The 27,997-nt window shown below is 40.6% G+C and overlaps 1 protein-coding gene across 1 annotated transcript in view; it reads right to left on the bottom strand.

The window, feature by feature from the left end:
- Positions 1-55: 55 nt before the first annotated feature.
- Positions 56-27,997, bottom strand: part of ZRANB3 (zinc finger RANBP2-type containing 3) — a 200,159-nt gene continuing 172,217 nt past the window's right edge. Inside the window, exons 16-21 of the mRNA XM_055122825.1 lie at positions 27,706-27,807; positions 26,149-26,291; positions 14,092-14,202; positions 11,751-12,150; positions 6,503-6,634; positions 56-4,862 (exon numbers count right to left, since the gene is read on the bottom strand). Of these exons, the coding sequence (XP_054978800.1) occupies positions 4,770-4,862; positions 6,503-6,634; positions 11,751-12,150; positions 14,092-14,202; positions 26,149-26,291; positions 27,706-27,807 (981 nt within the window). The 3' untranslated portion in view covers positions 56-4,769. The remainder of the gene's footprint in view (positions 4,863-6,502; positions 6,635-11,750; positions 12,151-14,091; positions 14,203-26,148; positions 26,292-27,705; positions 27,808-27,997) is intronic.

The raw sequence follows: 27,997 nt of genomic DNA, 5'->3' as shown, positions 1-27,997 counted from the left end.
CTCTCTCTCTCTCTCTCTCTCTCTCTCTCTCTCTCTCTCTCTCTCTCTCTCTCTCTCTCTCTCTCTTTCTCTCTCTCCTGTCCTTTTGGCATTATGATTTGCACTATAGGAACTGAAAGGTTATCATATCTAACCTTAAGTTTTAAAATTAAAAAAAATATTTAAATATTTTAAAATTTAGATATGATTTACAATAAAGTTTCAAGCACACAATGTTTCCACCTCCAATCCCACAGAGTACCCCTGACCCCATCCCTCCATCAATGTTTCCCTCCAACCTCTGTCTGATTCCTTGAAGACATAGTTTGTCTGTTTGTTTGGGGGCCATACCTGGCTATGTGTAGGGCTTATGTAACCCTGGCTCCTGGTTCTGTGATCAGGGATTCTGGTGGGCTCTGATGATCATGTGGAATGACAGTATCCTACCTGATGTACTATCTCTGAAGTACAGCCCCTGGAGACACATGTTTAAGTTTGGGCTACATGCTGTCAGTAGTGCTGGGTCTAGTGGTTTAGATACATACACATTCCTTGTCTCTACACCAGACGGACCCAAGGTCTTTGTCTCTTGCCCCGGGCTATTTCCAGACCTCCTCTTCTTGCTCTCCACCTCCAATATTCTCCTTCTTTGGCATTTTTGTTACTGCAATTTAGAGCCAATGTTTTGCCCACCTTTACTATCTTCTGTTCACTAAACATGTCATACATAAACCAACAGATATGTGAAAATATCTGTGACTTACTTCATAACACGAGATTTTCCAAGTCCATCCAATTGCATGATTTTATCATTCCTTGCTGCTGTGTAGTATTCCACTGAGTATAGGTACCTTAACTTCAATGTTCAATCTTCTGTTGGACACCTGGGCTATCTCCATATCCTGGCTGTTGTACTAAGTGTTGTAATGAATATAGGTGTTCATCGTTTCAAATGAATGTTTTTATGTCTTCGGGGTAGATACTAAGCAGTATTTTAAAAATGACTAATTTTAAATTCTTCAGGACTCTCCAGGCTGCTCTTGACAGCAACAACACTAGTTTACATCCCCACTGATAGATTCAAGGGTTATCTTTTGTTTACTTTATCAGCAACACTTATCTATTTTTTTTGGCACTAACCATCCTAACAGGTTTGAGGTCATGCTACTGAGGGTTAAATTTATGTTTTCCTGATGAATTGTGATCCTGAATACCTTTTTATGTACCTTTTAGTATTTTGTATGTCCTCGTTGGAAAAATATCTACTCAGGTTTCTCAGTGGGTTTTTGTTTACTTATTTTAAATTTTATTTTCCCCTTCCACCTTATCTAAACACTGTGGTTTACAAAGTTGTTCACGCCAATTTGTTACAGACATTTTATATATCAATGACAAATTCCACCACCATTGCACCTTCCCACCATAATTATTCCCAATTTTTCCAACCACCCCTAGGTCTGCCCCCACAGCAATAATTTCTTTCATATTGCTTGTTATGATTTGCTAAAAGAATGATCAAAAAATGTTTCCTCAGAGGAAAATTAGTGAATATTGCATATCTCACCATGTAGCTATTAAGCCCTTATATAAAAGATTACTAAAATGTTATTACAGGTTAAGCTTTCTGTGAAGATATTTCCTTAATGGAGACTGGATGCATTCTACATACATCCCATCCAATTTGGTGTACTACTCCTGGTTTATCAGTGTTGTAGAGATTCAGATGCTGCTCCAGGAAATTTTTAATGAGGTAATACAGTTGGAGTTTAATTTTAAACTGGGTGGCACTTTGGGGCCTGTGCGTGACTGGCAGGGCTTCTGGAAGTACAGGGAGATATAGGGGAGAGACCATCCCTGACTCTGAAAGCTTGGAGATTTCAGTTACAAAACCCACACACTCAAGATTTTCAATAGATTAATTTCTGGGTGAGGCTTGTCCCTGGCAGTGGAGTCTGGCCTGGAGCATGGCAGCGACTATGGAGTGTGGAGGGTTTTGGCTGCTGGGGTTCTGTTTGGGCAGATGCTGGCCTCATGCCCACCTCCCATCTCCAGGGAAGCCTGAACTCAACCTTCCTTGGGGTCCAGAACAATCTCTGCTTTGGTGGTTTTTAAATCAAGTGATTAGTGTATTAGGTTTTGTTTTGGTTTGTTTTTTTTTTTTGAGACACATCCAGCTGCGTTACGGGCTTACTCCTGCTCTGTGTTCAGAGGCCACCCCTGGGGGAGATTGGGGGACCAGATAGGGTGCCAGACATTGAATCTGGGTTGGCGCACGCAAGGCAAATCCCCTATTGCTGTTAATGCTCTGGCCCCCTTCACTAGCAAGACAGATTTTGGTTATTTAGGGTCTTTTGTAACTCTATACAAAATTTAAGTTTATTTGTTCTATTTATGTGAAAAATACCACTGGGATTTAAATAGGGATGCAGCAAATCTGTAGATCATATTTGGCACAGTATGGGTAGTTTAACAATATTAAATCTTCCAACCGATGATCACAGACTATCTTTCCTCTCATATCTTTTTTCATTTCATTCAAGTCCTGTAGTTTTTTACCATTCTGATTAAATTTATTCCTATTTTATTAATTTTGCTGTTCTGATTAAGTTTTTAATAATAAAATTTGAAATTTTGCAAAGAAAAGATCATCTTCATAGGTCATTTCACTTCATATCATCGTAAGTACTTTCTCCTATAATTGCAGTATTAGTTTGATCTAAAGATCAAGTTCCACTCAAACCTGACCTACTTAGACCAAAGCTGTCCTTGAAAAGACCCCATGTTGAAGGAAATGCAGTGTGCAGGCGTTCTGCTTTTAGCCATGAGGTTACTGTGGCAATGAGGCAGAAAACTCTGAGTGACTGGCCAACACAGCAGAAAGGAGACCAAAGCCTAATCTAATGGGAGGTAAGTAACAATTTCTGATTTCATCCAATAAGATAGTTACATACTTAATAACAACTCCAGAAGGAAAATTTGACTATATAAATCCTTCTAAAAACAAGTCCATCATGTTGTAAAATGCCAATGTTTAAATGTAAAGTGCTCATCTTAATTTATATCAAAATATTATTTAAAAGGACTGGAGCAATAGCGGAGGTAGGGCGTTTGCCTTGCACGCAGCCGACCTGGGTTCAATTCCTTTGCCCCTCTTGGAGAGCCCGGCAAGCTACCCAGAGTATCCTGCCCGCATGACAGAGCCTGGCAAGCTACTCGTGGCGCATTCAATATGCCAAAAACAGTAACAAGTCTCACAATGGAGACATTACTGGTGCCTGCCTGAGCAAATCATGAACAAGGGGAGGACAGTGCTACAGTGCTACATTATTTACAAATATGCCACTTGTGAAAAGACCTACATACTTTTTTTTTGCTTTTTGGGTCACACCCGGTGATTCTCAGGGGTTACTCCTGGCTTTGTACTCAGGAATTCCTCCTGGTGGTGCTTGGGGAACCATATGGGATGCTGGGGATTGAACCTGGGTCGGCCACGTGCAAGGCAAATGCCCTACCTGCTGTGCTATTGCTCCAGCCCCAGGACCTATATTTCGTGTACCCAGACTCCCTGTGCTCGTGATTCTAGCATATTATAGGATGATGCTATTTTTTGCTTTAGAATCACTTTTATTTTTGAATATCAACATTTTAATATCATGACTATTTTTAAAACATCGCATCTGGTCATACTTATACAAAAAGTGTTATCGTCACTGCTCTTAAATGAGGTCTTAGAGATACAGGATTGGTAAATCAGAAAATAAAAAGCCAGGACATAAAGGATTCTTGATAATAGGCTTCAAAAAAAGCCCAATTTTGTACATTAAAACAAACTAAAAAATAAAGTTTAAAAGGTACTTTTCCTTCTATGTTTTGCTTTTTTAATACTTTTAATAATTATTTTATCCCAGGCCCCAAACTTTCCACAAAGGTATAATTGGCTTATTTTCAAAGGTATCATTTCAAATAAAAGTATTAATAAAAACAATTCAAAAAAGGGTACATTGAAAATTTTGGAGAATTCAGGATGAGGGTGTCCCGGCATACAAACCAGGCTGGTCACAGTTGGCTCAGAATTCCTGAATAAGATTGATTCACCTTTGAAATTTCCTTTATGGTTTTACACTATTTCTTGTATATTCCCAGAGCAATCCAGAACTAATACTAATTCAGGTGAAGTTTTCAGGTCATTTAAAAATAGAACTTGTGGGGCTGGAGCAATAGCACAGTGGGTAGGGCGTTTGCCTTGCACGCGGCCGACCCGGGTTCGAATCCCAGCGTCCCATATGGTCCCCTGAGCATGGCCAGGGGTAATTCCTGAGTGCAGAGCCAGGAGTAACCCCTGCGCATGGCCGGGTGTGACCCAAAAAGCAAAAAAAAAAAAAAAAAAAAATAGAACTTGTATGTTTAATCTAAATACATACCATGATCACGGTGGGCCAAGGGAAAGGAACGCACAACAAAATCTCACTGAAACATGACTGCGAGTTTGTATGAAACCAGCACAATCACAGAAATATTTAGTTTTGCATCTCAGTATCTGTCTGATGCTTACAAAAACACATAAGGTATTTAATATGAGAGGGAAGCGAAATCTTTGACTTTTATTCAAAAAATTTTACCCTATGTTAGACAAACCAACAAAAATCTGTATTAAATTTTCTATATATACACCATCTGTCTTCTTTTTAAAAATTATTTTCGTGGTGCTGGGGACTGAACCAAGGTCTCCAGTATGTAACATACGAACCTTACCACTGAATCACATTCCCTGTCCCCAGAATTCTTATAGTTCACTTCTTTACCAAAAACCGTGTGATGTCGGATCCATGCTTTGGTGCTAATCTTCTCATTTGGCTTCTTTCCTTGGCCTGTCTGGCAGTTCTCTAAAAGTTAAAAAAAAAAAACAAAAAACAAGCACACATACATATCAGGGTTCAAGTACTGTCTGCAAAGACTTTCAGATCCCTGAACACAGAGCAAGGAGTAAGACCTGAGCACAGCTGGACATAACTCAACGCCCTCCTTACCCGCCCTACCTCCAACCTCCAAATCCCAAAGAAATAAAATGTTAACCTACACCATGATCTCACTTATGTAAAAATTATTTGTGAAAAAATTGAGGGATCTAAGACACTGAAAGAATGTATGAAAGTGCTTCTATAATATGAACACTGGCAAAGTACCCTAACAATTCTCAGAAGTGTAAAATAGTTGCCGCATCTTTAAAATAACCTGTGTCTTTAGTTAACAAACTAACAGCACATCAGTTTCCCAGCGTCTCAACACCAGTAGGTGCAGTTAAGTGAACTTTCATTTGTTGCTGAGTTTGAGGAAGAAAACTGAGCACAATCCTTTGCTGACCTTTGAAAACCCATTGGAAGGAGAATTCCTACATCCTAAAAATATCACATTCGGGGAACTCATATTAATTAAGCATATAACTTAAGGAACCACCTCAAAATGTAAAAAACAATTAGCAAATGGAAAAAATATGTGTTTGGCAGCATTATGTGTAAGAATAACCAAAAAAGCTTTAAAGCTCATCAGTTCTGAGGATGGCCAAATAAGACAATAGAGATGCATTATTCTAGAATAAGCTAGAGATGACTCTATATCACAGAATAATATACAGTCATTTTACGGCTATCATGAATGCTTATCATGGGAATAAGGGGAAATCCTTAAATCTTGTAAGAAGTTCGATACAAAGTTGTGTGTTGAATATAAGCTTCTTTCTAAGATAATTTCAGCAGTTTGTTCCTGTCTTTTTGCTAGTTTGCCTGGTAAAAATTCACCCTAGCTGTTACACACAGTATGTGCTTTATCCCCCATCTGTTTTAATGAACAGGTAATTACTAAAAGATGTCTCATGGTGAATGGATTTTATACTCTGATCACCAGTGCAACATTTCAGGTTGAGCTGAATCAGTCCTATTTATTTATAGTTCAAATTATAAATAAATTTATTCATAGTCCAGTTATTTATTTATTTTATTGAATCACCGAGAGATACAGTTACAGAGTTGTTCATGACTGGGTCATACAATGTTCCAACACTCATTCCTTTACTAGTGTACATTTCCCACCAGCAATGTTCCCAGTGTATGTTTCTCTCCCAGCATTCCCCAACCCCTAGAAATATTTACTAACATTCTCAGAAATTTCAAGCATCTGTGGCCATGAGAATATGTCACTGCCACAATTCTTGAAGCTGCTAGTTTGAAGGTCTGGATCTCTTCAAGACTCTGCACGATGTAAACTGCCCTCCTTTCCTTCTAGGTGGTCATAAAAATGTTACGGTCTGAGAATTAAAAAGAAAGCAGCTTCTCTGCTCCCTGTGACTGAAAAAATTTATATAGACCTCAAGGGTAAGGGTAAGTGTTCAGAGATGAAAGGAACAAAATGCGCCTTGGGGTCCAGTGCAGGGATGTGAGTTAATATGACCCTCCCCCCCCACTGGAGGCACAATGCTCCCGCCCAAGGTCCCAGCAGGGAGTGAAATGCGTCTGCAAGTGCCACTGACCTCTCTGTGGCAGATGGTGCAGAGAGTCTGCAGGTTGTCCAGGGAGCACTGCCCTCCCCCGCCGAACACCGGCTTCACGTGGTCCACCTGCCAGAACTGCCCCTCCCCGGGGTTTCTTATCATTTCATTAAGCTGCAATAAGAACACAAGATCAGCAATTTCCAACATCTACGGTGGGAACCGGTCGTTTCTACATTGTGCAATCAAGTTTATACAGCAAAATCACAAAGAAAAATACATTAGGATGGCTTTTTATAGCTTTTATTGTGAGTAGGAAAAAATAACCCTCTAGGTTAGCAATTTGAAAGCAATAAACTACGTTTTTGAGAAGGTTATCCCCCCCTTACCTAACTTATTTTGAAAAAAATTACAAGCAAGTATAAAATTCCAAGCTTTCTGACAGATTGAGAAAAATCAGTTGCTTCATACCTTTGCCCTAGTTTATAAGCACCTAAAACAGAGAAAAAAATGAGAACAGATGGAAAATGTAAAACTTCTAAATATCACTGACTCAAACTTAGTTGCTGACCTACATGCACTCATTATTGGACCAATGAGAGCCAAACAGCTATCCCCTAGATATCCACCTGGGAACCACTTGCATTACATAGGCTGGAATACAAATTTTTAGTACAATTCTATGAAATGTGCATATTTGGAATAATCAAACATATTCATTCAAAGTGGCCACTATTGGCTTATTTCAACTTTGGAGAAACCTGTATTCTTTCTTGAACACATCTCTCTCTCTCCCTCCAGATTTCTCTAAGTAAATGCCTTTCAATAAAGGTATTTTGCTTCACTGAAAAATAAAATTAAGTGGCCACTATTTAGGAGCGTTCATCTAAATAGTGAGTGTTTATAGTTAACCAGTGATGACCCTACATTAACTTGGAGTGTTATTTAAACATTTTATGTGAGGTAGCAAACCAGAGTACACTGTAGCTGAGCAGTTTAAATATCACTGAGACAGTGTGAACATTTTTATTTCCTTGATCTTGGACAAAGAAGAAATTGCAATTAATACCAAGTTATCGGGGGTTGGAGTGATAGTACAGTCAATAGTGCAATTTCCTTGCAAGCCCCCAAGGCTGCTGGGAGATCCCTGAGTGCAGAACCAGAAGTAAGCCCAGTGGCCCCCAAACCAAAACAACAACAGAAAACCAACATCAAGTAATCAAGCTTCTAGCCATAGAAACTGTGTCAGTTCTAAAGTGCTTTTTAAATTTTAAACAAGCATTGTAAAAGTTTATACATTTTAAGGGTATAATCACAACCACCCCTGAAATGACATGAGGGCGCAACTGTCTATTGCCTGTCACACCTAGGGAAGCTTCGAGACCCCGGGAAGCTTCCAATTGTGCCCCAAGGAGGGGCTGCAGGGAGCAGCTAGTGCGGACTGACAAACTGTCTGCTGAACTTTGTTACAGATGGGCGTTCTCTGCTGGACTAAGCCTCCCACGTGATGTTGGAAGACATTGATTTTTATCTTTGAAGTTGTTAAAAAAGCACTTTTCAGAGCAACTGCACGTGGCTGGTTTTGCACATTAAGGAAAGAACAAATTCTTTTTTTTTTTTAATTCTATTGAATCACCATGATAGTTACAAGCTTTCATGTTTGGGTTACAATCTCACAATGACCAAACACCCATCCCTCCACCAGTGCACATTCCCCACCACCAATATCCCGGGTATACTCCCCCTTTCCCACCCTCCCCCTGTCTCCATGGCAGACAATATTCCCCATACTCTCTCTCTACTTTTGGGCATTATGGCTTGCAACACAGACACTGAGAGGTCATCACGTTTGGTCCATTATCTACTTTCGGCATGCATCTCCCATTCCACCCGGTTCCTCCAGCCATCATTTTCTTAGTGATCCCTTCTCTATTCCATCTGCCTTCTCCTCTCCACTCATGAAGCAGTCTTCCAGCTATGAGGCAATCCCCCTGGCCCTTGTATCTACTGTCCTTGGGTGTCAGTCTCATGTGATGTTATTCTATACTCCACAAATAAGTGCAGTCCTTCTATGTCTGCCCCTCTCTTTCTGACTCATTTCACTTAGCGTGATACTCTCCATGTCTATTTATTTATAAGCAAATTTCATGACTTCATCTCTCCTACAGCTGCATAGTAGTCCATTGTGTAGATATACCAAAGTTTCTTTAACCAGTCATCTGTTTAAGGGCATTCGGGTTGTTTCCATTTTTTGGCTATTGTGAACAGTGCTGTAATGAATATATAGGTACAGATGTCATTTCTACTGTGCTCTTTTGCATCCTTGGGATGTATTCCCAGAAGTGGTATTGTGGGGTCATATAGAAGCTCAATTTCTAGTTTTTGAAGGACTGTCCATAATGTTTTCCAGAAAGGCTGGACCAGTTGGCATTCCCACCAACAGTGAAGGAGCATCCTGAAAAGAGCAAATTCTTAGAAAAAACAATCCATGTTGGTTCTGCTTTTTGTAAAACTCTTAGTTTAGACACTTACCACTGTGACAGGAATTGTAATTCAGAAAGTGCTTTTTTTTTTTTTTGGTGGTGGTGGGCACGGGTGTGTCTGGAGCCACGCCTGCGCTTAGGGTTTACTTCTGCCTCTGTGCTCAGGGAGACTTGGGGCCCATCTGTGATGCTAGGGATGGAACCTGGGCTAGCCACGTGTGAGGCAAGTGACTACCTGCTGTCCTATTGCTCTGGCCCCATTAACATTCTGGCTAATCCCTTTGGGCCAATCTTCTACACTATTCTACATTTACCTCTTGAAAGAATACCACCCTTTCAAACTGGTCTTCCCAATCAGAGCCGTGGTGCTCTGAATAATCCAGGCCTGTCTGTCCTAGCTGTCCACTGTGTTATGGCTGTGGTCTCTGACAGGCTGCTTTCAAGGTGACCTTAAGTAATTTTATCCTGGGCCTTCTGGACGTTTCCACAGTGGGCCATAGATAGCAAATGCGGCCTGGCTAGAGACCCTGGGATAGTTGTAGTATGTCCCTCATCACTTGGATCAAGGATCTTCTAGAGTTTCTGGGTAATACAGTGTATTTCTCTAGCTCTCACGTTCACATTGACTCGTTTTTACATAAATGTTTATTAATTCTTTCATAATTCAGCAATGCTAAATAAAAACATAACTTGATTCACTGGCAGGAATTTATCCAATTAATTTTGTGAGCAAGGCAGTGGCTCAGTGTTTTAAAAAAATCAAGCAGGGGCTGGAGTGATAGCACAGCGGGTAGGGCGTTTGCCTTGCACGCGGCCAACCCGGGTTCGAATCCCAGCATCCCATATGGTCCCCTGAGCGCAGAGCCAGGAGTAACCCCTGTGCATCGCCAGGTGTGACCCAAAAAAGCAAAAAAAAAAAAAAAAAAAATCAAGCATATTACAAGATTATACATTTTCTGGAGGAGAGTTCTGTAGGCTGAGCGCTTGCTTTGCATGCAGGAGGCTTGGGCTCAATCTTGAAAAAAGTTTATGCTCCCTGAGTGATCAGTAGCCAATAATCACTGCCAGGTGTGTGCCAAAAGGTTAAAAAAAAGAGAAAAAAAGAAAAGAAAAAGAAGCATTTTGTTTAGTATGAGATTTGGAACTGATGCGATCACATCACAATAAATCCACCTGCTTTGGAAACTGAAGCTAATACCGGTGATCACATGCTAAGAGTAATATTTTGTTAAATATTTGTCAGAAAAATTGTCCTACTAAAGTTACATGTTACAATTGGAAAAAAAAGTATATTTCTTTCTAATTGTTAAGATGTATGTTTTCAGAAGTATCTGTCTGTCCACTGTCAATCATTATTAGCATCATGAAAATAAAAATGACCAGATCAGAGATGCAATATGCCATCTGTTAATATCTCTTCTTCAAAAACAAATTTTTTTTTTTTTTTTTGCTTTTTGGGTCACACCCAGCGTTGCTCAGGGGTTACTCCTGGGTCTGCACTCAGGAATTACTCCTGGCGGTGCCTGGGGGACCATATGGGGTGCAGGTGATCGAACTTGGGTCGGCCGTGTGCAAGGCAAATGCCCTACCCGCTATGCTATCGCTCTGGCTTTAAAAAAAAACAATTTTTTTTAATGCTTCAGTTCATCAACACTTCCCCAAATAATTTAATCAGAACTTAAATAATCTTTTTTTTTTTTCTTTTTGGGTCACACCCAAAATGCTCAGAGGTTACTCCTGGCTCTGCACTCAGGAATTACTCCTGGCAGTGCTCGGGGACCATACAGGATGCTGGGAATTGAACCCAGGTCAGCCGCGTGCAAAGCAAACGCCCTACCCGCTGTGCTATTGCTCCAGCCCAGAACTTAAATAATCTTAAAACCATATCATTCTGGAGATCAAGGGAAATCCTCAACAACCATGAGGATGGTTTGAAAATCTGAAATCCAGGACTTAGGAAATTCTACAGGAAAATGATCCATTTTCTTCAACAAAAATGTGAAAAAAGAGCTGGGTGCTGTTATCTACTAAGTAGAGCATAAGCGATAAAACAACCGCACAAAACACATGTTGGTTAAATTAGGATCAAAATATGATCCTAATTTAACCAAAGAAATTGTAAAGACATTTTGATACAATACGGGAAAGCAAAGTTAGAATTATAATTAAGGAACAATAATTGTATCGGTGTGGTGAGTATTGGGGGTTTGTGATTATAAAAGGACAAAAAAAAGAAGGAAGGGAAGGAGGTAAAGAGAGGGAACAAGAGAAACAAAATAGGGGCTGGAGCACAGCGGGTAGGGCATTTTCCTTGCACGTGGCTGACTTGGGTTTGATTCCCAGCATCCCATATGGTCCCCTGAGCACCGCCAGGAGTAATTCCTGAGTGCAGAGCCAGGAGTAACCCCTGAGCATCGCCGGGTGTGACCCAAAAAGCAAAACAAAACGAAAACAAAAACAAAAACAAAACAAAATAAAAGTAAGGGTGAAGAGAAATGACTGAAATTTGTTTAGAACTACTCTAGGAAGAAAAAAATATAAACAGGAAAGAACAGATTAAAACATGAAGGCAAAATGTTGATAACTGTTAAAGTTGGGCAAATAAAGTTGGGAATAGGCAGAAAGAAAATTTATTATTAAATAAATATTTAATAAATATTAAAATTATTATTATTATTATTAAAACATTATTCTCTTAATTTTTATATATATTCAAAAATTCTCACACTGAAAAGTTAAGAAAAAAGAAATCTGGCAGGTCAGTACCCTATAATGTCTCTTCTCCCTGCCACATGATTATCATTTACCTGTTCTAATGGGAGTTTTGAGATCCAGGTAATATCCAGGAGATTCTTCCTTTGACTTTTAGGGGCAGCTTTCATTCGTAGAAAGAGCTCTTGTGCATTCAGATGACACAGCTGGCACACACCATGTTCAATTTCAAAGACTTTGGCTCGTAGGTAACTGTTATTAGATCGAATCCAGAACTCTTCCTGACACGGCAGAGAGCAAAACTGTGAACCCCAAGGGTTCCCTTTGCAGTTTTGCTTAGTTTGGGAAATGGGCTGCTGACAGCGAAGGCAGAGTGGATTCCCCTCATTATCCACAGCTTGCAAATAGCCTTTGGAGGGAGGTGTCACAGCAAGATCTACTTGGGCTGCGCAGGGATCGAGAAATGGGACACAGGTTCCACCTTCAAGACATTCTCTGGAATTGAAGGAAACACTGAATATGTAACGGATAAATACTTACTCCATCTAACTAGTCATTACATTGCATCAAGTTCCTCAATGTTTCTATATAGAGAAAACAGTAAACACAGGGTCCAGGAATTCATGAAAGAGCTCTGGTTCACTCTCTATATTCCATGCCAGGGAAAGGAAAGAATGTGATGTGCAAACATAATTCGAGTAGCTCAGCAGCCATGAGTGCATACAAAGCCTGTGCCATATCCCAAATTCAAATCTGGCATGGCATGGCACCCTGAGCAACTCTGGGGGTAGCCTCAGAGTCACCTGGCACTTCAGGGCTCAAACAGTTCAGTCTCCCTTAGACCCTAGTATTCACTCTACTAGTCTGCTTGGCTAAATAGCACTGAGAGTGGCTCCCAGACCCTCTGGGGTCTGAGCACTGCTTGGGGAGCTCCCACCCCCAACTAACCCACAAATAATGATTTTTTTTTTTTTTTTTTACTTTTTGGGCCGTATCTGGAGATGGTCAGGGGTTACTCCCAGCTCTATATTCAGGAATTACTCCTGGCAGTGCTTGGGGGACCATATGGAATCCAGGGATCGAACTTGGATCGGCTGTGTGCAAGGCAAATGCCTTACCTGCTGTACACAAATAATTAATTTAAAGAGCTGGAGGCGACAGTGCAATTTAAGAGGTACTGGGCTCAATCTCTAGTATGTTCTCCCTCCCTCCAAATGAACTTGAATATAAATATATTATCTCTCTTGGAAATTTATATGTCTTCCAGTTGAACAGACAGACATTAAAACACCTACAGGAATTTGGAAAGGAGAGGCAGGAAACCAGTTTTTTTTCTGGCTAAAATAGGCTAATGTAAAATAGCAACTAAATTTAGTGGTTTACCCCATTCTCAAAAAGTGGGGTCACACATCTCAATTAGAACAGAGAAGCTGTTACTAAGATGTCCATTTACCAGGGCTGGTCCATAGAAACAGAGGCTAATAATGCTCATAAAAATCATAACTAAAGGGGGCTGGAGTTATAGCACAGCGGGCAGGGCTTTTGCCTTGCACACAGCCGACCAGGGTTCGAATCCCAGCATCCCATATGGTCCTCTGAACACCGCCAGGAGTAATTCCTGAGTGCAGAGCCAGGAGTAAACCCTGTGCATCGCCGGGTGTGACCCAAAAAGAAAAAAAAAAATGTAACTAAGATTTGCTAAATATGTGCTTTCTATAGGACAACTCAGAGCTGATTGAATTAGAGATAAGGCAGGAGGAGCTGAGGACGTGGCTCAGCAGTAGAACATGTAACATGTAACTTACATATATGAGGCTCTGGGTTTGATCCCCGGCACCATAAAACAAATGAAAAAAAAAAAACCAATCAACAAACAAAAAACCATGGTAGGATAAACAAAAAACCATGCTAGGACATGCGCTCAGATTGTTATAAAAGGTACATTACTCAATTTTTTAAAAGGTGCTCTGTCTGTTTTCCAAGGTTGTTAGAAGTGTTAAAAGTAGAATTTAAGATACAAAGAGTTCCCTTTGGGGGGCAGAGGAAGGGTGGGGAGCCCTTTGAACCTTCCTTGTGCTGAGTTTCTAAGTGAGGGCCCGAACCTCCCAGGGCTGAGAGATGCCTGAAGAATACTGGTGTGAAAGTTCTATAACCTATAAAGTGGGCCCCCAAAGGAAAATCATACTTCTAAAAATATGTAACTTTGAAGGAGCAGTCTTAGTACTACTATGTCCTATTGGTAAAGGATGTGTATTATTTTGTGTTTTGTTGGGTCACACTTAGTTATGCCCAGGGCTTACTCCTGGCTCTGTGCTCCAGGAATGATGTGTGGCAGTGCTGGGGATCCAAACTGGGTCGGCCATATACAAGCAAGAGCCTTAACCCTGGGATTATCATCAATCATCTCTCCAGTCCTGTCTCAGCAAACCGCCTTACTTTGAAGAAGGGTCCTGTGACCGGGAGTCCTTTGTGATCAGACGGACGTAGCCCCCGTCCTTCTTCACTTTGTCCATGGAGGCCACAGCAACATCTTCCTTGGTTATGTACCTAAAACAATTACACGGTAAGTAGGTTTCCTCTGTCTCCTACAAAATTTTATTTCATGTTTACATTGTTCCCTGTCAAAGTGGTAGAAGAAAAGGCAAATCTATTCATAGGGCTAATATTAAAGTTAGGAACAACTTCCCCCTTGTACATTGGTCTTTATGAATTTTTTTATACAATATGCTAATTAATTTTAATAATTAAAGATTTTACCTTAACAAAATGTGTTTTTGATAGTGTTTTGAATTTTTAATCACTTTTTACTAAGATTTATGTCAGTGACCATTATTGGATATCATGGTTTATATCTGAGATGAAAGTTTCCAGAAAATAAAAGAATAGACCACTTTCTGTAGAATGCAAGTCAACCACATTGAGATTAATATAATTATAAAGAAAAATGAAATTATTCTTCAGCTAGTACTTGTACTTTTCACATTAGATCTTCACATGTACATATAACCTTCTTATTTAGAATATATAGTAAGTTTCCAAGGTGTAGAAAAAGAAGAGGGAGGAAAAAGGATAAAGAAAGCGTCTTTCTTCCGTATTAGCTTTCTCAAGATTTCTTTTTCTTGGAGTTGGAGTTACCTCTGAGCATCGCTAGGGTGGCCCCCAAACAAAACTATTTCTTTTTCTTTTTTTGCTTTTTGGGTCACACCCGGTGATGCACAGGGGTTACTCCTGGCTCTGCACTCAGGAATTACTCCTGGCGGTGCTCAGGGGACCATATGGGATGTTGGGAATTGAACCCAGGTTGGCCGCATGCAAGGAAAACGCCGTACCCACTGTGCTATCGCTCCAGCCCCACAAAACAATTCTTATTCCTTTTCTTTGTTTTTTTGGTGCCATACCAGGTGGCTGGCACTCAGGGATCATACCTGGCAGGACTCAGGGGACAATTTGGGATGTTGGGAATTGAACCCAGGTTGGCCGCATGCAAGGAAAACGCCGTACCCACTGTGCTATCGCTCCAGCCCCACAAAACAATTCTTATTCCTTTTCTTTGTTTTTTTGGTGCCATACCAGGTGGCTGGCACTCAGGGATCATACCTGGCAGGACTCAGGGGACAATTTGGGATGTTGGGGATCAAACCTGGGTTCACGCCTTCAAAGCAAGTACCCAACCTGCTGTAATATTGCTCCAGCCCCTCAAAATCTATTTGTATGAGAAATTCAAGAGTCATTCAAAATCCTTTGGACTAATTTTTACTTGTGGGAAGAAAGTGTGTGTGTGTAGGAAAAAGAAATGATCAAACAGAACATACAAAACTGGCTCCTGCCCAGCTGTGAAGAAAATCACCTTCCCATCCCTCTTGGCCTTCTACTCAGGGTTCCTCAAACCACTTAATCAGGTATAACAGTGTATCAGTGCATTGGAGTAAAGTGATTCTCTTTTTAGTTAATCAGCTTCCATCACATCTTCTCTAATCTCAAGGCAGTTTCCATTATTATCAGCCCATTTAGGGTTTATGGAAACTTCTACTGAAGTAAAGTTACTCCTGATTTGGGATTCCAAATGGATCACACAACACTACCAAATGCCACACAATGGTTTTAGGAACTGCAAATTAAGAGGAAAGGTATTGCAATCAGGAGATAGGGGAATTCAAGTAGGTGAAATGCTAGGCATTTGCTCCAGCCCCACCCATTGCATTTCTTATTTAAAAACAAAAACAACAACAAACCACTAAACTTAAAAAAAATCTTTTAAAAAACTCACTAATGTCATGTTGCTTTCTTGAGATCTTTCCATAGGACGCACAAAACTTCCTATTCATTATCATATTATTCCATAGGATAAAGAATTGGATAAATCATATATCCAATCATCTTTGAATTAAGGCATTTAGGTTATTTCTCTGAAAAGTACCTTCTACCACAAACAATACTGTAATAAGTATCCCTATACATACAGTATACACTGAATACATTTCTAGAAGTAAAATTGCCAAAGGAAAGATGCTTTAAGTCTGACTAGATTTGACACACTATTTTCCTTTGGGTTATATCAAGTTAGACATTTACCAACAACTGAAGAATGAAACCCCATTTACTAATGGTTTCTCTAGCAGTAGTCCATTTGGAACTGAGCAATGCTGAGTCTGGTCCTCACAGAACTGTCTCTTCTAACATTCATAAGGAGCTCATTATGTGTCAATGGTCTAAATTCACCAACTAAGAGACACAGAGTGGCAGAATGCGTTCAGAGACTGAACCTAACATTCTGCTGCCTACAAGAAACACATCTGAACAGCCAGAACAAACATGGACTCAAAGTCAAAGGATGGAAAACAATCCTGCAAGCAAACAACTCCCTCAAAAAAAGCTGGGGTGGCATTACTAATATCAGACAACATAGATTTCAGGTTGAAAAAGATTAGAAGGGACAGTAAAGGCCATTTTCTATTAATCAAGGGGTATGTACATCAGGAAGAAATCACACTCCTAAACATGTGCGCACCCAATGAGGGACCAGCTCAATATCTACAACAACTGCTAACAGACCTTAAGAAGGACATTGTGAGCAACACAATAGTAATTGGAGACTTCAATACCGCCCTATCACCTCTGGATAGATCAAGAAGATTAAAACTCACCAAGGAAATACTGGCTTTGAAGGAAGAAATAGAAGAGAGAGGGCTAGTAGATCTATACAGGGCGTTATATCCCCCCAAAAAAGAATACACATTCTTTTCCAGTGCACATGGAACATTTTCCAGAATAGACCATGTGCTGGGCCACACAACATACCTCAACAGAATCAGGAAGACAGACATTGTACCAGTTATCTTTTCAGACCATGATGCACTGAAGATTGAAGCTAATCATGTACAGACACAGAAAACCAAATCAAACACCTGGAAATTAAACAACTCAATGTTGAACAATGAGTGGGTCAGGAAGGAAATCAAGGAAGAAATCAAAAGGTACCTGGAAACAAATGAGAATGAGGACACAAGCTACCAGAACCTGTGGGACGCAGCTAAAGCTGTGTTAAGGGGAAAATTTATAGCCCCTGCAAGCTTATCTCAAGAAGGAAGAAAGGACCTACATAAATAACCTGACTTCACAATTCAAGATTTTAGAAAAGGACCAACAAAAGAAGCCCAAACTAGGCAGAAGGAAAAAGATAATAAAACTTAGAGCAGAAATCAACAACATGGTAACCCAAAAGACAATACGAAAGATCAATGAAACCAAAAGCTCGTTCTTTGAGAAAATAAACAAGATTGATGAACCACTAGCAAGACTCACAAAGAGAGAGAACCCTAATAAACTGAATCAGAAATGAAAAGGAAGATATCACAAAAGAAAACAAATTCAAAAGACCATCAGAGACTACTTTGAAAATCTGTATGCCACAAAACAAGAGAACCTAGAGGAAATGTATAAATTCCAGGATTCCTATAATCTCCCAAGGCTGAATCAAGAAGACCTGGAATACCTGAAGAGTCCTATTAATATCAAGAAAATTGAAACTGTAATCAAAAGTTTTCCCAAAAACAAAAGCCCAGGCCCAGACGGACTCACTAGCAAATTCTTCCAAACATTTAAAGAGGACCTATTGCCAGTTCTTCTCAAGCTTTTTCAGGAAATTGAAGAAACAGAAACCTTCCCAAACAGTTTCTATGAGGCTCATATCTCCTTAATACCAAAAGCAAACAAAGACACCACAAAAAAAGAAAACTACAGGCCAATATCCCTGATGAACACGAATGCAAAGATTCTCGACAAAATATTAGCAAATAGAATTCAACAACTCATCAAAAAGGTCATACACGACGACCAAGTGGGATTCATCCCGGGGATGCAAAGATGGTTTAACATCTGGAAATCAATCAACATAATCCATCATATCAACAAAAGAAAAGATAAAAATCATATAATCATATCAATAGATGCAGAGAAAGCATTTGACAAAATCCAGCACCCGTTTATGTTGAAAACTCTTGGCAAAATGGGTATAGAAGGCACTTTCCTCAAAATAGTCAAAGCCATTTATCACAAGCCTAAGACAAGCATCATCCTCAATGGGGAAAAACTAAGAGCCTTCCCTCTGAGAACAAGGACGAGACAAGGATGCCCACTCTCTCCACTTCTGTTCAATATAGTACTGGAAGTACTTGCAATAGCGATTAGGCAAGGAAAAGATATTAAGGGCATTCAGATAGGAAAGGAAGAAATCAAGCTCTCACGATTCGCAGATGATATGATACTATACTTAGAGAACCCAAAAACCTCTACCAAGAAACTCTTAGAAATAATAGACGTTTATAGTAAAATTGCAGGCTATAAAATCAATACCCAAATGTCCATGGCTTTCCTATACGCAAATAATGAGAGAGAAGAAAGCGACATGATAAAAGCAATCCCGTTCACAACTGTGCCTCAAAATATCAAGTACCTTGGAATCAGCTTAACTAAGGAGGTAAAGGACTTGTATAAAGAAAACTACAAAACGTTACTTCAGGAAATATAAGAGGACACGAGGAAATGGAAAGATATCCCCTGCTCATGGATTGGAAGAATTAACATTGTCAAAATGGCAATAATCCCCAAAGCATTGTACAAATTCAATGCGATTCCTATAAGGATACCCATGACATTCACCAAAAAATGGAGCAAACACTCCTGAAATTCATATGGAACAATAAGCCCCCACAAATAGCTAAAGCAATTCTTGGAAAAAAGAAAATGGGAGGAATCAACCTCCCCAACTTCAAACTCTACTACAAAGCAGTAGTAATTAAAACAGCATGGTACTGGAAGAAAGGCAGAGCCGCAGACCAATGGAACAGGGTTGAATATTTTGACACACAACCCCTAATATATGGTCATCTAATCTTTGATAAGGGAGCAAGAAATGTGAAGTGGAGCAAGGAAAGCATTTTTAATAAATTGTGCTGGCAAAACTGGACAGCTACATGCAAAAAAAAAAAAAAAAGGGCTCAGATCTCCATCTATCACCATGTACAAAAGTCAGATCAAAATGGATTAAAGACCTCAACATCAGACCAGAATCCCTAAGGTACATTGAAGACAAGATTGACAAAACCCTCCATGACATTGAAGCTAACAACAGTATCTTCAAAGATGACACGCCACTGGCCAAGCAAGTGAAAACAGAGATAAACAAATAGAGCTATCTTAAATTAAGAAGCTTCTGCACCTCAAAAGAAACAGTGACCAAAGTACAAAGACAGTCTACAGAATGAGAGAGGATATTCACCCAAAACCCATCCTATAAGGGGTTGATATCAAGGATATACAATGCACTGGTTGAACTCCACAAGAAGAAAACTGCCAACCCCATCAAAAAACGGGGTGATGAACAGAAATTTTCTCAAAGAAGAAATCCGAATGGCTGAGAGGCACTTGAGAAAATGCTCTACATCAGTCATCATCAGGGAGATGCAGATCAAAACAACAATGAGACATCATCTCACACCACAGAGACTGGTCCACATCCAAAAAAAAACAAAAGCAACCGGTGTTGGCACGGATGTGGGGAGAAAGGGTCTCTCCTTCACTGCTGGTGGGAATGCCGACTGGTTCAGCGCTTTTGGAAAACAATATGGATGAGTCTCAAAAAATTAGAAATTGAGCTCCCATGTGACCCAGCAATACCACTTCTGGGAATATATCCTGGAGAGGCAAAAAGGTATAGTAGAAATAAAATTTGCATTTGTATGTTCATTGCAACACATTTACAACAGTCAAAATCTGGAAAAAACCAGAGTGCCCAAAAACAGATGACTGTTTAAAGAAACATTGGTACATCTACACAATGGAATACTATCCAGCTGTTAGAAAAGATGAAGTCATGAAATTTGCATATAAGTGGATCAACATGGAAAGTATCATGTTGAGTGAAATGAGTCAGAGAGAGACAGACATAGAAAGATTGTGCTCATCTGTGGAATATAAAGTAGCAAAATGGGAGACTAACACCCGAGAGTAGTAGAGGTCTACTCCCACAGCTTGGAAACTGGCCTCACATGCTGGGGGAAAAGATAGAGAAGGGAACACCTAGTAGAGAATGTTGGGAGGACCCATTCGGGTTGAAAGCTGCATGCCGAAAGTAGACTATAGACTGAACATGATGGCCACTTGGTACCTCTATTGCAAACTACAACATCCAACAGGAGAGAGAACAAAAGGGAATGTCCTACCACAGAGGCAGGGTTGGCTGGTGAAGGTTGAGGTGGGGGTGGTGGGAGGGATATTTGGAACATTAGTGGAGGAAAATGGGCACTGGTGAAGGGACGTAAACGATCACTGATCACCGTGTGACTGAAATGTAAACATGAAAGTTCATAAGTTTGTAATTGTATTTCATGGTGATTCACTAATAAAAATTGAGAAAAAAAAAGAAGCTCATTATGGCTGCCCACACACATTTCTCTTATTATGAGCAAGTGTGACTATTTTTTCATATCTCTGCATTCTATTTAAAAGGATTTTTTCATTTGTTCTTGCTTTTTCCCTTGGGGGCTATACCTGGCAGTGCTCAGGAGATCATATATCTACATGATCCACATGTATGTATATATGCTGGGGACCCAACAAGGGTGCTTCATGCAAGGTGACTGCCTTAATCCTGCACTATCTCTCCAGTCCCTTTTATGTTTTTCTTAAAGCAAAAAAAGAATCTGGGAATTACTTTAACTTGTGCATTAATTCTAAAACTTCTCCCCATTTTTTTCAACTATTGTATTCCCTTGACACAAGCATTTTGTTCAAGTATTTCAGCAGATTCCAAATTAACCTCAAAAGCTTCCTAGCTTTGAAGGGCAACGAGAGATTTAGCCTTGTCTCAAGTATTATACAATGTCTAAAAGTTTAGAAACCTAATACAGTAACTTTCAAAGATGCTGAGAAATCTATTCAGAAATTTAATAAAAATAATCTTTTGCCTTCCTATAAGAGGTTTAAGTGCAAGTTTCTGGAAACCACAAGAAACAGATCAATCAACCCCAAAGTGAGGGTGTTGACAACTTATCAAATATAGAGCAGTTGTAAGTTGCCAGTATTTAATTTTCAGCTGAGATTTGCTGGGAGGTTCATGTAAGTATACCGACTCTCAAAAGGATTATGGTAAATTGCAATTTTTTTTTTTTGGGTCACACCTGGCGATGCACAGGGGTTACTCCTGGCTTTGCACTCAGGAATTACCCCTGGCCGTGCTCAAGGGACCATATGGTATGCTGGGATTTGAACCCGGGTTGGCCGCGTGCAAGTCAAACGCCCTACCTGCTGTGCTAAATCGGGAAGAATGCTGCCTACGAATCTGTACATAGAGAAGGGAGTGGAGTATGGCAATGCATTCTGAGTTCAGGAGGAGTCTTTTTTCCCCTGTTATGGAGCCTGCATTGGAGAAGGGTCCATAACAGGGGGGGAAATGCTGGGTACCAGGTTGTTGGGATGCTTTGGGGACCATCTCTGTTGAAGGACACAAAGCTGTCATGCCAAACTCAACAGGGTTCCAAGTGAACCCAACCTGCCCTTAGCAAAAGGGAACTCACTTCAGGATCAAAGCGGTGGCCCGGGGTGAGCGTTCTTCTATTCCCATGTAAGCCTGAGTTACTATACAGCTCTGGCAGCACTGAGCTTCCCTGGGGTCTGCAAACTAGTAAATGAGACTAGAGGATAACCTGGTTGGAGACCTGGGAGCTGCTTTGGGAGTGAGGGACTCCTACATGTTAGTACCTATGTGTGTATTTCCTGAGGCTGTTCCATGCTTTCAGAACGAACTCCTCATCTCCTGGCTAGGAAGTGAAACACAGCTGTTGGTATCCCAGACATTGATGGAATAAAAGGGGCCAGGGGAGATTCCAGTATAATGTCTCTTTCCCTTTATCTCCACTGAGCTTGTGGTTTCCAAGAGTGCTGCCTCTCTGATTTAGGATCTTTAGAAAGTAAACTGAGAGGGAGGGAGGGACAGGAGGTCTTTGTCTGACAGCTTCTCACATAGACTCCCAATTGATGTGCCTTCTCCTCATCCTTCAGACCTACTTTGAAAGATACACTCTCTCCAATTTCTTGAGATCGCAATGCAGTTCCACAGTAAGAAACAATATACCCGGCACATATAAATCTTTCCCACCTCCTCCTCCGGCATATAAGTGACACTGTCATGTCATGCCAGTTTTGCTGGTGGCTTCCTTCTCTCCACCTCTCTAATAAGTGACTAACCCTAACTCCTCTTCATTTCTTTCCTCTGGTCTCATGATAACACCTTAATGTAAGTCCTCACAGTTTCTTTCCTACCTGCCCAAGGCTCACTACAGTATCTTTTTACTTGTGCGATAGAACAAAATTTAAAGATTACCCACTGGGAAATCACGTCTTCTGGGTATGCACTCACTCACTCACCAAGCTATCTGGGTAATTCTCTGAAGTGACATCACGATAAAATTAAAGTTATCAACCAGCTTCCTGTGAGGCAGGGAGAGATGCAGAGCATGAGAAGGACTCACTACACCACTGCTGGCTTTGTGGAGGGGCGCATTTACCAGGACTGGAAAGAAGCCTTTAGAAGCAAAGGGCCAAGCAAGGAAGAAAACTTCCGTCCTATAAGCAAGAAAATGTTAGCCCTACAACCACAAGGAACTGCATTCTGTGAATAATCTGAGGAGTGAGGAAATGGGCTCCTCTCTGGGACTATCACTATGAGACCATCTTGTAAAATCCAGAGCAGAGGGGCCAAGACCTCTGACACAGAGGTGGGAAGACCAGAAATTCTGCTCAATGTGGGGCAGCTTCTTAAGGCAGGGTTAGGAAACTAGTGCAGCTAAATCCTGCATAGTAGGAATCTGGCATGGCTGGCTTACCCACGCCAAGGTTTACCCTTTTGGTTTGATTTTTCAATTGCTGCCCAAGTGAGCTCCTCAAAGACAAATTTGATTATTCTGCTGCTCAGCTTGTTAACACATGGCTTATCATTAATAACATCTGTCTGTAATTTTATAAATAATAAACTTTGAGGTCTATGATTAATTTAGTGTATGCCATGTCTGATGGTCAATAAACAAGGGGATCTGTCCAGAAATGGATGCTGAAGGCTAAAAAGGGAAGTGTGAACTTGCAAAGAGAGCAGTATTTCAACAAAGATTGTGGTTTTAAGTATGAGATAATAGAGAGGATTGAAAGAAAAACTGAGAAAAATAAAATGGACAACATGTTACATGTGTTTAAATATACTTTTAAAAAGTTTTGGGTTTTAAATTTGTTTTTGGCCATGTCTGGCTGTACTCAGGGGTTACTTTTGTCTCTGTGCTCAGGGATCACTCTTGGCAGGGTTTGGGGATCATACACGATGCCAAGGGATTGAACCTGGATCAGCCTTATGTAAGGCAAGACCCTTACGCATTGTACTATTTCTCTAGTCCTAAAATGTATTTTTTATGTAAAGGGATATATGCTTAAGGGAAGATTCACACCAACACAGAGTCTACTTAAGAGTCTGGCAAGTCATGCTAAGTCCAGCTCATCAAATGGATATAACACATACAGTAAGCTATTATTATTAAAATAAAAAATACTTAAGCCTATTCACATTCAAATTTGGACTATGTATTAAATATGAAAAACATAATTATTATAGATAAATATACATTTTGAATATTTTTCTAATAATTTTCTTTTTTACAAGCACATATCAGTCAGTAAGTCCATCAGTCAAGGATAGTATGTGCTAACTTAAGAAAGAATATTGTGGGGGCTGGAGCAGGTAGGGTGTTTGCCTTGCATGCAGCCTACCCGGGTTCGATTCCCAGCATCACATATGGTTCCCTGAGCACCGCCAGGAGTAATTCCTGAGTGTAGAGCCAGGAGTAACCCCTGTGCATTACCAGGTGTGATCCAAAAACATAAAAAAAAAAAAAAGAATATTGGGGGGCTGGGGCAATAGTACAGCAGGTAGGGCATTTGCCTTACACATGGCCAATCTGGGTTCGATCCCTGGCATCTCTGGCACTCCACCTAGCACCACCTGGAGTAATTCCTGAGTGCAGAGCCAGGAGTAACCAATGAACATTGCTGGGTGTGACCCAATAAAGCAAAAAAGAAAAGAAAGAAAGAAAGAAAATTTAAAAAAAAGAATATTGGTCTTATTTAGAAAACATATTGTAGATACTGCATTAAGTGTCTGCATTAATAAGTAAGTGATTAAATAAAAATCTCTATGGATATAAAAATAAATGAACACTTCACTTATACTGAGGATGTTATGTAGCTGACCAAGTGTTTTTATTTTTACATCTACAGTAAGTGATTTTTAAATCTGAATTTAAGTGACTCTAAATCAGTTATATACTTTCTAATTTGTCATGATTCCATCTCCTGTCCCTTCCTTCTCCAGCTTACACCAGACTTCATTCATTCACTCAGTAACTGCTTTATTTGTCTCATATGATATCAGCATCAAAGAACAGTCTTCCAACCATCTCTACATTTCCCCTAATCTCAACATAAAGAGTGATATTTCACAAATGTCAATGGCTCTACTGACATTCTGAAGCAGACCCTGTTGGAGGGTGCAGTCCCAATCACTGTTTTTGTTTTTTTTTAAACTGCACCACAGGCCTCTAGCCACTAGATATTTTCTAGCTATTCTTTTTGGTGAAAAAACAAAAATGTCTTCTTCACTGCCACCCGGGAGGGAAAACTATCACGAGCTGATAACATCACTGTCCTAGAAAAATAGAGAAATCAGGGGCAAAGCGAGGGTGCAGTGGGTAGGGTGCTGTACCACAAAAAGTCCCCCAAGCACCTCCAGGAGTGATCACTAAGTGCAGAGCCAAGAGTAAGCCCTGAGCACCCCGGGTGTGGCCCAAAAACCAAAAAGAAAAGAGAAAAATAGAGCAACCTCCAGTAAGTAGTTTCTAAGGTACCCTGCCAACACTTTTATGTCAATAATAGCACTGACGTAAATTAGTGTCTCCATCTTTTTTAATACTTATTTTCACCTATAACGATTGATCACAAGTACCACTACTTATTCTCACCTCCACTTGTACCATACGCCACATTATAAACAGCTGAAGAGATTTTTCTCTTTTGGGATAGACCTGATCTAATTAGCTGCACTGCCTCACCTGCTTTGATGGATTTTTGTTTTCACCTGTGCGCTGGAACAGGCCAGGGACCATAAAATGATGGAATGTGGGGATAAGGAGAGATTACAGGTGTGTGGCATTGGCAAGACTAAAGGAAGGAGCTTTTATCACCACGGCTGCTGTTTGGTTTGCTGCCTTGCGATCTCTACCAGTGCGAGGGCTGGCTTACAGGATGGCTGACTGCTTTTCCTGAAAATCGCTGCTTCGTGCTGAGGATAAAGTTTAGAGAGGATGGGAATGAGATCATCCATGGTGAATGAGGCAGAGATGAATATGATGCCAAGAAAGAGAAGTGCATGGAAATGAGAAAGCAGCCTGTAATGACAAAGACAAAGCAGTTTCAAAAGGAGACACAAAAGCCTTTGTGCTATTGGGTTGCCATCTCTGGCATGATGGGTTACTGCCCACGACTTGAATGGCACTGGTGGGGCTAACAGGGCAGATCCCTTGCTGCATGCGACCCCAGGTTTCACACTCTAAGAACTTAGAGGGGAGAGGGGATCCCAAGGGATGCTGTGCTGTTCTAACAGGCGATGTCCCCGGTGTGGCAGGCCACAGGCTGCATCTGTCCATGACTCCGGCTCTCTTCAGATGGGTAGGACTTTTGATAAGCAAGGGCTAAACCACCCTACGCTTCCTCCTGGCAGATCTGTTGAAACTCATTAAATATCTATGCTGCATGGCCTAAGTTGCCATTTAATGTACCATTTTCTCCTCAGGCATAAGGATTTCATTAGTGGTTGCATAAAATGCCCCAGAGGCCCTCTAAAAATAACCAGGTCGGGAATTAAAAAGATAAAATAAAGGAATACAGACAAGCCCATACCTTTTGGTACTGTGCGGTTTGGTCTGTTGCTTTGTGATTGCTTCCCAAGCAAGAATTGGGCTGCAGAACAGCTGCCCACTTTTCCGGATTACTTTTTGCTTCATAGCAGTTAGACTATTCCATTCTCGAACAAACCTCAAAATCTGGCAAAAAAGGGGAGATAATGAAAAGAGTTAACAGCACACCGGGCATTTTCCCCAGAAAATGAGGCCACTGATCACATCAGAAAATTGGGTGCCTTATTACATCCCCAACTATGCTTCTGAGTCCTGTTGAAGGCTTCAATCTGACAGTTTTCTTATCTTTGTTGTAAGCTGAAGCTAGTACTGCAGAGGTCCCTTTCAATGCATTCTCCAAAGGCTCATCTAAGGACACCCAGCAAAGGACACACATAAGGAGCAAGAACAAATCTGGGCTTGGGGGGAGCAGGCCTCACAGCGGTGGCAGAGTGACAGAGTGACGTGACTGCAACCTGTGAGAACCGTTCTGCCTAGTTATCCCAGGAAAAAGTCACAAGGATATCCTGGCTCTAGGGTTAGCATTATTCCTTTACTGTCTGTTTTTGGGCCTCAACAGAGGTGCTCAGAATTTACTCCGGGCTTGGGGGGGCCATATGGGATGCCAGGGATGAAGCAGCCTAGGCAAGCGCCCTAATAACTCTTCTATCTTTTTGGTCCTAGTTACAATTACTCTTACTTGTTAGTAATTGGTAAGAGTACTTATCTGGTTATTCTTTGGGACTCTGAGAATCACAATGATAAGATTCCAAAGAAAATAACTCACTGGTACATTTCCCTACTTTTTCTTTTCTTTCTTTTTTTGGAGTGGGTGGGTGGGTTCTGTGCCACACCCAGCAATGCTCAGGGGGTAACAGGGTTCTGCACTCAGGAATTACTCCTGGCAGTGCTCAGGTAACCATAGGGGATGCTGGGGTTCGAACCCAGATCATCTGCATGCAAGGCAAGCACTTTACCCACTGTACTATTTCTCCAGCTCCTTCCCTACTTTTTTCATGAGCAATTTTTTATTCCCTTTAAGTGGTCATAAACCTAACCACCATTTTGCTGTGAAAAGCGGTACACTGTCTGCTGGCTGAGCCCCTGCACAGACTGAAGGCTAGTGGGTCACAGATCCAAACCCTCGCTCCCAAGGCACTTGGGGTATGGCTGCACTTGATAAAGAATCAGACTCACTCAACCTGATCTTATTCCTGCTCTCAGAATCTTTCAGTTAGAACTTAACCTTCAATGATAAAGCGTAATTGTGTCAGATACAAATATCCCAGTTTCTAATCCTGCAAATAAGAAATTAAATGATGTGAGGATGATTTTATCCACAGAAGTGGCAGAGCTAGGTGTGATCATTCGCCAAAGAAACAGATTTCACGTTTATTCTTAGCACCGGGGTAATTCATAGGCCCTGCCCGCACTGTTTTAAAATCCAGTGATTTGATGCTGTAAGAGGCCACAAAGTACTTTGCTTTTATTAAAATCAAAACAGTCATTAAAAGTACTTGGCAAATTTTAATTTAAAACAAATGCACGGGACTCTTCTTACCAGGGAGCGATTTTGTTTCAGCTGAAAACTTGCTGGTAAATCTTCCCAAAGGTCTAATTGTATATCCAAAGGAATGAAATTATAGTTCATCTGGTTTCCATCCTGTTTAGAAAGGTATTATTAATACATTTTGTCATAAGGCACTAGTAATTCTTTAAAAGTAAAAAATTTCATTAGGGTACAATATACCTAGTCTCCAAAAACGAAGCTGAGGTGGCACTATGTAGACAAATTCCTCCCACAAGACTTCCCTGAAAGGCTTAGGGTGGAGTATGGGGCAAAAGACCCACTG

The sequence above is a fragment of the Sorex araneus genome, chromosome X, assembly GCF_027595985.1.
Source record: "Sorex araneus isolate mSorAra2 chromosome X, mSorAra2.pri, whole genome shotgun sequence".
Classification (NCBI taxonomy): Eukaryota; Metazoa; Chordata; class Mammalia; order Eulipotyphla; family Soricidae; genus Sorex; species Sorex araneus.
The sequence above is the reverse complement of the archived record's forward strand: the minus strand, read 5'-3'. Positions and strand labels throughout refer to the sequence as shown.